Source organism: Suricata suricatta, chromosome 16 (genome assembly GCF_006229205.1).
Source record: "Suricata suricatta isolate VVHF042 chromosome 16, meerkat_22Aug2017_6uvM2_HiC, whole genome shotgun sequence".
Lineage (NCBI taxonomy): Eukaryota > Metazoa > Chordata > Mammalia > Carnivora > Herpestidae > Suricata > Suricata suricatta.
In genome coordinates this window covers 47,882,019-47,894,606 of record NC_043715.1, presented here as the reverse complement: position 1 = coordinate 47,894,606, position 12,588 = coordinate 47,882,019, and the positions used below count along the sequence as shown (strand labels likewise).

Below are 12,588 nucleotides of genomic sequence, written 5' to 3'. Positions count from 1 at the left end.
TGTTTCCTTTGCCTTGCAGAAGTAAAGCTTTTTATTTTTAATATAACCCCAGTAGTTTATTTGTGCTTCTGTTTCCTTTACTTGAGGGGACACAAGTAGAAAAATGTTTCTTAATTTTTTTTTAATGTTTTATATTTATTTTTGAGAGAGAGAGACAGTGCGAGCAGGGGAGGGGCAGAGAGAGAGGGAGATACAGAATCCGAAGCAGGCTCCAGGCTCCGAGCTAGCTGTCAGCACAGAGCCCGACGCAGGGCTCGAACCCACGAACGGTGAGATCATGACCTGACCCGGAGCTGGACGCTTAACCCACTGAGCCACGCAGGCGCCCCAGAAAAATGTTTCTAAGGCCAGTGTCAGAGGCTACTGCCTGTGCTCTCTTCTAGGACTTTTATGGTTTGGGGGTCTCACTCTTAGGTCTTTAATCCATTTCGAGTTTATTTTTGTGTATAAGAAAGTGGTCCAGTTTTCCCAGCACCAGTTATTAAAGAAGCTGTCTTGCAGCACCTGGGTGGCTCAGTCAGTTAAGTGTACGTCTCTTGATTTTGGTTCAGGTCATGATCTCACAGTTGTGAGTTCGAGCCCCACATTGGGCTCCGTGCTGACCCTGGGGAGCCTGCTTGGGATTCTCTCTCTCCCTCTCTCTCCCCTTCCCCTGCTTGCACGTGCACACACGATCTCTCTCTCTCTCTCTTTCAAAATAAATCAACTTTAAAAGACAGACTGTCTTTCCCCGTTGTATATTTCTTCCTCCTTTGTCAAAGACGAATTAACCATATAAGCGGGGTGTTATTTCTGGGCTCCCTGTTCTGCTCCATTAATCTGTGTGTTTATTTTTGTGCCACTACCGGGCTGTGTAGATTACTGTAGCGTTGTAGTAGATCTTGAAGTCTGGATTGTGACACCTCCTGCTTTGCTGCTCTGGTTTTGAGTTTAACTCCACTGTGGCCAGAGAACATCCTCCTCAGTATTCCAGTCTCTGGAGACTTTCCACAGCCCCGGCTGTGGTTGTTTTGATGGGCGTTCGCATGTGTATTGGGGGGAAATCTCTAAGTTTCATTTTGGTTAAAATGGTTTAATTGTCAGCGTTCAGAGCTTGTATTGTTTCACGATTTTTTTTCTTTCAATGGTCGAGTTGTTTTCCACCAACTAAGAGAAGGGCGCTAAAAGCTCTCGCTCTGGAGTTCTGTCCGTCTCTCATTTTCTGTTTTTGCTTCTTGTGTTTTGGAGCCTTTGTTAGACCCATAAGCATTTGTAATTTTCACATCATTTTGCCATATTGACCCTTTTATTATGCCTCTGTCTTTAATAGTGTTGTTTCCAGTTTGTATTAAACTCCAGTTAACGTGCAGTGTAACGCCCGGTTCAGGCGTAGAATTTAGCGGTCCTCACTCACTGCACCACCCAGGGCCCCTCACCGGCGCCCTCCTTCATGCCCGCCACCCGTCTCCCCATCCCCTGGCCCACCTCCCTCCCGCCAGCCTCAGTTTGCTCTCCAGAGGGGAGAGTCTCTTATGGTTTACTTCCCTCTTTTGTTTGTTTGTTCCTTCCCCTTTGTTCATCTGTTTCGCCTCTTAAAATTCCACATGTGAGCGCAGTCATATGGTAGTTGTCTTTTTCTGGCTTATTTCACTTAGGACGGTACACTCTAGCTCCGTCCACCCCTAGTTCGTAGAGTCTCTTCTTAATCTGATACTGGTCTAGCCACTCCAGCTTTCTTAGGCTTTGCATGATATATTTGTATCTCTTACTCTTTTTAATTAAGTGTATTGAGAATAGGTCTCCTTGAAGCATATAGTTGGACCTTTTCTTTTTTTGTGATCGGCCAATATCTGCCTTCTGATTTGGGGGTAGCACACTTAACACAGTGTCGTTATTAACACGGGTGTGTTTACATTTATCGTCAGGCCTTTGTTTGGGTCTTCCCTCTTTGCTCATCCGTCTGTTGTTTCCTGTAATGCTTTGGGCAGGTTGAATATTTTTTAGTGTTTTGCTATGACATCTCTCTTGACTTCTGGCTGCTGCTTTTTTTTAGTCCAGGCCCCTGGGGTCTTTGCTGCATCCGCATAGTCAAGAGACCCACCAAAGATGTGAGCAGAGTTTATAGTCCTAGTTAGGGACTGACCCTCTGTGGTTCCCTTATCTTTGATTTTTCTCCCCTAAATTTCCAGTGGTCTTTCCAGGCTTGAGTTGTGACCCCTGATATCTCAAACTGTGTTTGGGTTAAGCAATGCACTGAGTCAACAGAGAGTCAAACTCACAAATCTTACCCTCTGCCACTAATGGCGAGCCAGGGATTTGGAAAGAACTTAGATAAATCTTACTCCTGTGGCTCTCTGGCTTGCAGGATTTCCACCCTAAATGTCCTCCAGCCTGAACAGTTTAGGCTTCCCCCGCCAGGTCTGGAAGCACTCTAACCCAAAAGAAATCTTTAAAAGTTGTGCAGAATTCTCATGCCCCCTTGTAAGCTTTCCCCGCCTCCCCTTCTTCATGCCCACACCCGACCCCAGGCAGCTACTGATCTACTTCCTGGCACTCTACGTGACTTCAGTGTTTTTTTAATTTAAAAAAAAAGTTTTCAATGTTTATTTTTGAGGGAGAAAGAGACACACAGAGTGCAAGCAGGGGAGGGGCAGGGAGAGTGGAGGCACAGTATCCAAAGCAGGCTCCAGGCTCGGAGCTGTCAGCAGGCATGGAATGGTTGGATCATGGGTTTGGCCTCTATGTAACTTTTTATTTATTTGTTTCTCTGATGTGTATATAAATCTATAAATACCTAAAAAAAATTTTATTACATTTATTTTTGAGAGACTGAGGCAGAGCGCAAGTGGGGGAGGGGCAGAGAGAGAATGTGACAGAATCCAAAGCAGGCCCCAGGCTCCAAGCTGTCAGCACAGAGCCCGACACGGGGCTCCAACTCACAAACTATGAGACCATGACACGAACTGAAGTTGGAGGAGCCACCCAGGCTCCCCTATAAATTTTTCAAATTGGTTTTATTTTTCATAGAACTTACAGGTTCACAGCAAAATTGAGAAGCTGCAGAGAGTTCCCATAGGCTGCGCACACTGTATGCAGAGCCTTCCTCGTCAGCGTTTGGCACTAGGGAGGTACATTTGTTGCAGTCGACAAACCCAGAGATACCTCACCGCCCCCCAGGGGCTGTAGTTTATAGCAGAGTTCCCTCTTCCTGTTGCATTTTAGGAGTTTGTACAGATTTATAATGGTACGTTTCTACCATTACCGGATGATCCAGAACAGGTTCCCTTAAAGTTCTCTGGGCTCCACCCGTTAACCCCCCCTCCCCTCTCACCACTGTCAACCAGCGATCCTTTTGTCTCCATAGATTTGCCTTTCCTGGGATGGCAGGTGGAATCTTAGAGCCCTTAGCTTCTTTCACTTAGTAACGTGCATTTATAGTTCCTTCAGGGCTTGACAGCTCTATGCTTTTTAGGGCTGGATAATAATAGCCCATTGTCTGGGTGCCTGGGTGGCTCAGTCAGTTAAGCGTCAGACTTCAGCTCAGGTCGTGATCTCACAGTTCGTGGGTTCGAGCTCTGTGTCGGGCTCTGTGCTGATGGCTCAGAGCCTGGAGCCTGTCTTCACATTCTGTGTCTCCCTCTCTCTCTGACCCTCCTGCTCGTGCTCTCTCTTTCAAAGTTAAATTTAAAAAAACATAAAAAATTTTAAAAAATAGCCCATTGTCTGGGTGTACCAGTTTATTCCTCCGTTCAACTTGATGGCTTCCAAGTTTCAGCAACCATGAATAAAGCTGGTGTAAACACCTGTGTGATCATTTTCTTGTGGGCATAGGTTTTCCACTCATCTGGGTAAATACCAGGGCACGTGATTTCCTTTCATAGTTTCATAAGAAACTGCCAGACTATCTTCCCAAGTGGCCATACCCTTCTGTGGAATTTTTTAATTTTGATATATTGTGATGTATCTCTGTTTACTTTTCCTGCTCATGCTTTGAGTAATCACATGATTCCATAACTGGAAGCTTGTCCTCTTTTTTCTTCTAGGAGTTGTACAATTTTAGCTAATTAGGGTGTTGGTGCATTTGGAGTTGACTTTTCTAAGATGTAAGGAAAAAGCCCAACTTGATTCTTTGGCAATGAAATGGGGATTTCCTAGCACCACCTGTTGAAAAGATGTCCTTTCCCTGTTGAATGGTCTTGGGACTCAAGCTGAAATCCATTTGACCGTATATATGAGTGTTGATTTCTAGGTTTCCTAATTCTGTTGTCTTTGTAATTTTTATTTCATATCATTCGTTGTTAGTGCATCGAAATAAAATCTCACAAAGATTAGTTGTATCTGCAACTTTGCTGAATTTGCTTGTTGGTTCTTAAGCATTTTCTTTGTGGAATCTTCAGGATTTTCCACAGATAAAATCATACCTGTAAATGTTTTTACTTCTTTCCAATTTGGGTGTCTTTTTTCCTTACCTAATGTCTCTGACTCAGACATTCAGCACGGCGTTCAGTAGACATGGAGAAGCAGACATCCCTCCTTGCTGCTGCTGAGTGAGGGAAAGTTTTCAGTCTTCCACCACTGAGGATGATGTTTGCTGTGAGCTTTTCACATACTAACTATGTTGAGGTGTTTTCCTTTTATTCTTGGTTTGATGAGTGTTTTTTTATCATGCAAGGTTATTCGATTTTGTCAGCTCCTCTTACTGAATTGAGATGACCATTTGTTTTTTCCTCATTCTGTTGTGGTATATTACGTTGATTGATTTTGTATGTTGAATCATCTTTGCATTGTAAACCCCCCCCCCCCGTGGTCATGGTTTATGAGCCTTTTATTTTGCTATTGATTTCTGTTTGTTAGTATTTTGTTGTGGATGTTTGCATCAGTATTCATCAGGGATGTTGGTACTTCGGTTTTCTTTTCCTTTAGTATCTCTTTCTGGCTTTGGATTCAGGGTATTGCTAACCTTCTAGAATGTTAATTCTTCTTTAAATATTTGGTTGAATTTTCCAATGGAGTCATCTGGTTCTAAGCTTTTCTTTGTTCGCTCTTCTTTGTAGTTACTTTTGTAGTTTAGGTTTCTGTTCATGATTCTGCCTTGCTGGTTTGTGGGTTACTAGGCATCGGTCCATTTCATCTAGATTATTTTTTTACATATAATCTTTTGTAATATTCTTTTAAAAACCTTTCTATAAAATCAGTTGTAATACCCTCTCTTTCTCTTCTTGTTTTGGTAAAATGTATTAGTGAAGGTATGTGGTCGTGGTCCTGGACTTTTCCGTATTGAAAAGTTTATTACTACTGATCTGATCTCCTTACTAGTTACAAGTCCACCAGATTTTGGTTTTTTCTCATTTAGTATTGGTAGGTGTTTTCCTAGGAATTTACCCATTTCATTTAGCTTCTCCAATTTGCTTGCCTAAAAATATTTATAGCATTTTCTTATAATTCTTTTTATTTCTGTGGAGCCAATAGGAATGTCCACTTTCATTTCTGATTCTAGTTGAGTCTTCTACTTTTCTTAATCAGGTTAAACCTTTGTCAACTTTTATTTGTTTTTTGAAGGACCTTCTGTTTGAATTTTCTCTGCTCTTTATTGTTACCGTCTGTCTTTGAGCTGTCAGTTTAGTTCTTTTTCCAGTTCTTTAAGTTGTAAAGTTATGGTGTTGAGACAAGATTTTTCTTTTTTTAAGGTATGCCTTTGTAGCTATGATTTTCCCTTCTAGCACCGCTTTACCTGCAGGTCTCATCAATTTTTTTTAAATTTTTTTTTTAACATTTATTTATTTTTGAGAGCCAGAGAGACAGAGCGTGAGTAGGGGAGGGGCAAAGAGAGGGAGACACAAATCAGAACCAGGTTCCAGGCTCTGAGCTGTCAGCACAGAGCCCAACGCAGGGCTGGAACTCACAAACTGCGAGATCATGACCTGGGCCGAAGTCGGCTGCTTAACTGACTGAGCTACCCCGGCGCCCCTCATCAGTTTTGATAGGCTGTGTTTTTGTTTTAATTTGTCTCTAGGTGTTTTCTAATTTCCCTTCTGATTTCTTCTTAGATCCATTTTATGTTAATTTCTACTTAGTTGTGGGTTTTCCATTATTAATGTCTAGTTTTATTGCATTGTGATTGGAAAAGATAGTTTGTAATGACTCGCTTAGAGTCGTTTTGGGGCCTACATATGCCTGTGACTTAACATAGACCCCGTTGGTGTATAATTATAATGTTCTAGTCCTCTGTTTCCTTACTGATGATCTTTCCAGTTGTTTTCTCCATTATTAAAAGTGTGTATTGCAGTTTCCTAGTGTTATTGTAGAACTATTTCTTTCGATCCTCAGTGTTGCTTCATATTTAAGAGCTCTGATGTTTGGTGCCTATGTGTTTGTAATTGTTAGGTCTTAATGTGTTAACATTTTATCGTGTTACAGTGTTTTACAGTGTTTTTTGTGGCTGTAATCATTTTTTTACTGAAAAACTTTTTTTTTTTTTTTTTCCTGTTACTAGTACAGCCATCCCTGCTCTCTTTTGGTTACTCTTTGCCTGGAATATCTTGTTCCATCCTCTGACTTTTTATGTATGCACATCCTTAGGCTTCAGGTGAGTCTCTTACAGGCAGCATATAGTTGGGTCATGTTTTCTGAAGCCTTTCAGTCAACCTGTCTTCTGATAGGGATTTTAATCCGTTAACATTTACAGTAGGTACTGACAGTTTTCTTCATGTCTTAGAGATTTGTTGTTCATTTCCTTCCCTGCTCTCTTCCTTTGGGTTTAGTTATTTGTAGCTGATGCCTTTTGATTCTTTTTCTGAGTGTGTGTTTTTATGTCCTTTAGGATGTTTATGTAAACATCATGGTAACCACACACCTAAATGCAATTTACTTTAAACTGCCAAGAGCTTAATTTCAACCACATACGAAAACACGTCTTACAACTTCTCCCTTCCCATAATACTATTATTGTCAACAAGTACATCCCTGTATATTGTACTCGTAGGATTTAAAAGACAGTAACTGAATTAAAAGTGGAAGTTAGGAACTGAAATTATACAGGTTTTATCTTCTAAATCTTTTAAATGTTTTTTTTTTTTTGTTTGAGAAAGAGATTGCCAGTAGGGGAGAAGGAAAGGGGAGAGAGCCCCACGATTCTGAGATCATGACCTGAGCTGAAATCAAGAGTCGGATGCTTAACCCACTGAGCCACCCTTGAAAGTACTGTCCAGTATCCTTCCAAACATTCCTGTAGTGTTTCTTGTAGGTCAAGTCTAACGGGAATGAACTCCCACAAGTTTTATCTTGGAATGTCTGTTTCTCCCATATTTTTGAAAGATAGTTTACTGGAAATTTTTCAGTTGTCTGATTTTTTTTCCCCTTCATTAATTTACATATATCATCCTACTGTCTTCTGACTTGCAAAGTTTTTGTTGAGAAATCCACGTGATCGTGCTGAGGATCCCTTCTATGTGACAGATTGCCCTCTTCTTGCCCCTTTCAAGATAACTTTGATTTTGTATAGTTTGGTTTTAATGTATTTTGTTGTGGGTCTTTTGGAGTTTATCCCGTGGAAGTTTCTGGACACAGTTACTTCAGATATGTTCTCTGCCCCCTTTTTGTCTCCCCTGGGACTTTTACAGTGCCTCGCGTTGTCAGCTTGAAGCCCCTTTAGCCTTGTTCACTTTTTGCTTTTTCAACTTGATGATTTCATACGAACCGGCTTCCAAGCTCACGGCTTCTTTTGCCTGTTCAAGTCCACAGCTGAACTCAGTGAAGTTTTCAGTTTTGTTACTGCCTTTTTCAGGTTCAGATTTTTGTTCAGGGGTCATTTTCCTGGTTTTCTTGAGTTCTCTTGTCATGTCAGTATTTTTTGGTATATTGAGCATATTTAGTTTACTTGACAAAGACTTTAATAACTTTAGAGGCCTGTTTCTACAGGTTTGGATTTTTAGAGATACTTACTCTCCTTTGCATGAGTTGAGTGTCCTTGTTAGCCTAGTGATCTTCTGTTGGGGGATGGGGAGGAGCCACCCCTCTGCCTCTTTGGGCTGGCTGTGTGCAGAGGGAGACCTGCATTAGCTTCACGTTTTTCTGGGGCGCATCTTCCCTGGACCTGGTCTGTTCCATCATCCCTTCCCCCCTGCAGTGTGGCTGCTTTTGAACATGATTTTTTCCCGAGTCTCACCTCTGCTTTTTCTCAGGACCTCAGGTTTTTATATTCCTCTGCCTGATCATTTCTTCCCCCCAGGTCCCCTCCTACCTCCCCCAGGTCCACAAACTCGATCACAGAACCGTGCGCTGTTCCCGCCAATGTTCAAGCAGCAGCCCCCCAGTTTGGCAGAACATTTCCAGCATGTTCTGTTCTTTGTTCCCTGAGAGAGGAACCGGGCACCCTCCCCCAGGCCTTGCCGCACACTCACCAGAGGGGGCAGGGAAAGCGAAACCACTGGGAAATTTCGCAGTTTTGAGTACAACTTTTACTTGGCTAAGTGTTATCTTGGTTGCTGCAGCTTCTTACCTGGTTTTTCAAGTTCTCACAAAGTCATTTTTATGCACTGCTTTATTTGTTGTTCCGTGTGGGAGCAAGGACTGGACCTCCCATCCCCCTCTGCCCTCCTGCTTACGTGTCTCACTCCCTTAGCTCTTTGAGTGTATTTCGGACCTGTCCGAAGACTCTGGCCTTGCTCTTACCCATCATGGACCGTTCATTTCTGCCATTTTATTCCCGCCAACGTAGCCCATATTTTTCCTGGGTTTTTTGTGCGCTTTTACTTTTTGTTGTTGCAAATTGGACATTTGCGAGAGCATCTTTTGAGACCAGCTCTTGTCCAGGGAAGATCTTCACTAGCGCGCAAGGTGTGTTCTGAGCCCTGAGGTCTCCCCAGTGAGGGCTGAAGGTCTTCTCGGGCAGATGCTGAGCATGTGTCTTGCCTGAGCCTATGTGCGGGGGTTTCAATTCCTTCCTGCACAGAGACTCCCAAAGATGGTCTCCTGAGCGTTTTGAGGACAGAACTGTTCTTGTGTCTTCCTTCACACAGTGTGTGCCCTGTCCTGTCTCCAACGCAGGGAAAACAGAGACCTGTGCCTGCAGCAGCCCCCAGCCAGGTTAGACCCTCAAAACCCAAGTCTGCTCTGCTCTGTCCAGTGTGAAATAGGGAAGTGGGCTCCTGGAGCCTCAGACAGCACCTCACCGTCAGTAAACCTGCCAGTACATTTAAAAGTAGCTGCGTAGGGAGAATGCCCAAGTGGCCCCAAGGAAAGACACATGCTCAGAAAAGGGGCGCCTGGGTGACTCAGTCGGTTGAGCGTCTGATGTCAGCTCAGTTCATGATCTCATGGTTTGAGGGTTCGAGCCCTGCGTCGGGCTCTGTGCTGACAGCTCAGAGCCTGGAATCCTGCTTTGGATTCTGCCCCTCCCTCACTTCTCAGAAATAAATAAGTAAACTTAAAAAAAAAGACCTGAGAGACCTTAAGCCCTCACTCTGAGCTGATCCCAACTTTCCTCTCATTTTAAATGTTTTTTAACAGCTAAAGTGTTTAAATGTTTTCCACTGGATGGATATTCTTTTGTTTGCTGTGAATCTTGGTTTTTATACCAAAGGAAACTTTTTATTAAAACTAGAGAATAGCTAAAATTTCTGAAAAACAATGTACGGTGAAATTGTTCTCATGAATAAATCAGTATTCTTACCAAAAAAAAAGTTTCCTTTGGGGAACAAGGGCTCAGAGCTGCTTAGTTCAGCACCTTGCAGATGTCACTGTCTCTGTCCCTGACTCTTTATTCTCTTTATCCCTTCAGGAGGCAGGAAGCAAAACGAGAAGGAGACTCTACATGGAGCACAAGTAAGGTGCCTTTCATTGGGAGAGATTTCGGGCTGGCAAATCAAGAGACGTGTTGTGAGCCAATTAACCAAAGAGCAAGACTCCAAGATAAATCTTCCAGGAAAGAGTTCTCAGTTCCCTGAACAGTGTGATTCCCCCTGTCGGGTGGGAGCAGGATTATGTATTCAGGCTTCCGTGGAAGATGGCTGTATAATGAACCTCATAGAGGATCCTTCCAATGTTCTTGAAAATCAAGAATTTCTGGCCGGGAGAGCTCAGAATTCTTGGAGCAAAATCTATCTCAGCCAAATGCAGAATTACCAGAGAAGTTGTAAGCAGACGCCGATGAAAAACCAGTTCTGTATATTTGCTCCATACATGAACATCTTCAGTTGTATCTCCCACCACCGTGACGACGATAAAGCTCCTGACAGCCATGGTAAAGACGTCCTCAAGGTGTCCCCACGGGCCCAGCAGACCTACCCCTGCAGTCAGTGCGAGAAAGCATTCAGTGACGGCCCCAGCCTCGAGCTGCATCAGCAGGTCCACTCGGGAAGGAAGTCCTCTGTGCACAGCCCACGCGAGAAGGACGCCAGCTACCGCTCAGCCTTGCCCGGTCCGCGAAGCGTCTACACGGAAAAAAAACGCTACTGGTGTCACGAGTGTGGGAAGGGCTTCAGCCAGAGCTCAAACCTGCAGACTCATCAGAGAGTCCACACAGGGGAGAAGCCCTATTCGTGCCTTGAGTGTGGGAAGAGCTTTAACCAGACCTCCCATCTTTATGCCCATTTGCCGATCCACACAGGAGAGAAGCCCTACCGATGTGAAAGTTGTGGGAAGGGCTTCAGCCGGAGCACGGATCTGAACATTCACTGCCGCGTCCACACGGGAGAGAAACCTTACAAGTGTGAGGTGTGCGGGAAGGGCTTCACGCAGAGATCCCATCTGCAGGCCCACGAGAGAATCCACACCGGGGAGAAACCGTATAAGTGCGGAGACTGTGGGAAGCGCTTTAGTTGTAGCTCAAATCTGCATACGCACCAGAGAGTCCACACGGAAGAGAAGCCGTATAAGTGTGACGAGTGTGGGAAGTGCTTCAGCTTGAGCTTTAATCTTCACAGCCATCAACGCGTCCACACGGGAGAGAAACCATATAAATGCGAAGCGTGTGGGAAGGGTTTTAGTTCAGCCTCAAGTTTCCAGAGCCACCAAAGGGTTCACACGGGGGAGAAACCGTTTCGCTGCAATGTGTGTGGTAAAGGCTTCAGTCAGAGTTCCTATTTCCAAGCCCATCAGAGGGTCCACACTGGGGAAAAACCGTACAAATGTGAGGTGTGTGGGAAGCGCTTCAATTGGAGCTTGAACCTTCATAATCATCAGCGGGTCCACACCGGAGAGAAACCTTATAAATGCGAAGAGTGTGGAAAGGGCTTCAGTCAGGCCTCAAATCTTCAAGCTCATCAGAGTGTCCACACGGGGGAGAAACCATTCAAGTGTGATGCGTGTCAGAAGCGATTCAGTCAGGCCTCCCACCTTCAAGCCCATCAGCGAGTCCACACGGGAGAGAAACCATATAAATGTGACACCTGTGGCAAGGCCTTCAGCCAGCGGTCAAATCTGCAAGTCCATCAGATCATTCACACCGGAGAGAAACCATTTAAATGTGAGGAGTGCGGCAAAGAATTTAGTTGGAGTGCTGGGCTCAGTGCTCATCAGAGGGTCCACACCGGAGAGAAACCCTATACGTGTCAGCAGTGCGGCAAGGGCTTCAGTCAGGCCTCACACTTTCACACCCACCAGAGGGTCCACACTGGAGAAAGGCCGTACATATGTGAGGTCTGTTGTAAAGGCTTCAGCCAGAGATCACATCTTGTGTACCATCAGAGAGTCCACACTGCGGGCAACCTGTAGAAAGGTGAGGTGTGCTGTGGCCTTCAGTGAGAGTTTGCATCTACGTCTCCACTGGAAAATGGATGCTAGTAGTCGTAGAAAGTTTCTTCAGAACTCAGAAGCCTCAGGAATCTTCACGTGCAGGAAGCTTTGTAAAGTGCTCTCTTTTAAGGACAGTTGGGTGCTAAATTCTTTGCAAATCAGGTTTCATAGAGGAGAGAAAACCTATTCAAGAAATATGGTCAGTGTTATTGCCAGTGTTCTGAATGTCCCGATTTCCAAGGTGCAACACAAAAGAATTTCAAAATCCATCCATGTCTACCCAGGAAAAAGGCCTTATAAATGAAAATTAGGAGCAGGACTTTAACAAAAGTGGAGTGACAGACAAGTAAAATTAATGTCCCTGCTTTATCTCTACTGTGTAGAAGGGCACGTGGCTCATAATAGATGCCCAGCAATTATTGGACAAAGTGGAGGACGTTAGGACAGATACAGTAAAACCTTGCTTCTACGTGTGTCATACGGGAGCGTAACTCATTCCAGAAGCTGCTTCATCCAAAGCACTTGTAGATCAAAGCCCATTTCCCCAGAAGAAATAATGGAAACTCCGATGATTTGTTCCACAACCCAAAAAATATGCATATAAAATGATTACAGCACGGTAATACAGCATAATAAAGGAAATATAAAATATAAAGAAAAATTAAGCTGCACTTACCTTTGAGAACCTTCGTGGCTGGTGTGAGGAGACCAGAGTGGAGGGTTATGGTCTAGGACGACTTTCACTAGCACTGATGGAATCACGGCTGTCTGTTGACTCAGTGGCATCTTCGGCATCGTGGCCCTTATATACACTCACACGGATGTTGACTACAGTACGGTATTAGTAAACTCTTGTCATAGACTGTACTTAATGTA

General features: G+C 44.0%; 1 protein-coding gene across 2 annotated transcripts in view; it reads left to right on the top strand.

The window, feature by feature from the left end:
- The window catches only part of ZNF235 (zinc finger protein 235), a 27,695-nt gene extending 15,359 nt beyond the window's left edge, over positions 1-12,336 (top strand). For both annotated transcript variants that reach the window (XM_029924941.1, XM_029924940.1), the window contains exon 4: positions 9,758-12,336. In XM_029924941.1, the coding sequence (XP_029780801.1) occupies positions 9,758-11,691 (1,934 nt within the window). In that variant the 3' untranslated portion in view covers positions 11,692-12,336. The remainder of the gene's footprint in view (positions 1-9,757) is intronic.
- Positions 12,337-12,588: the final 252 nt, after the last annotated feature.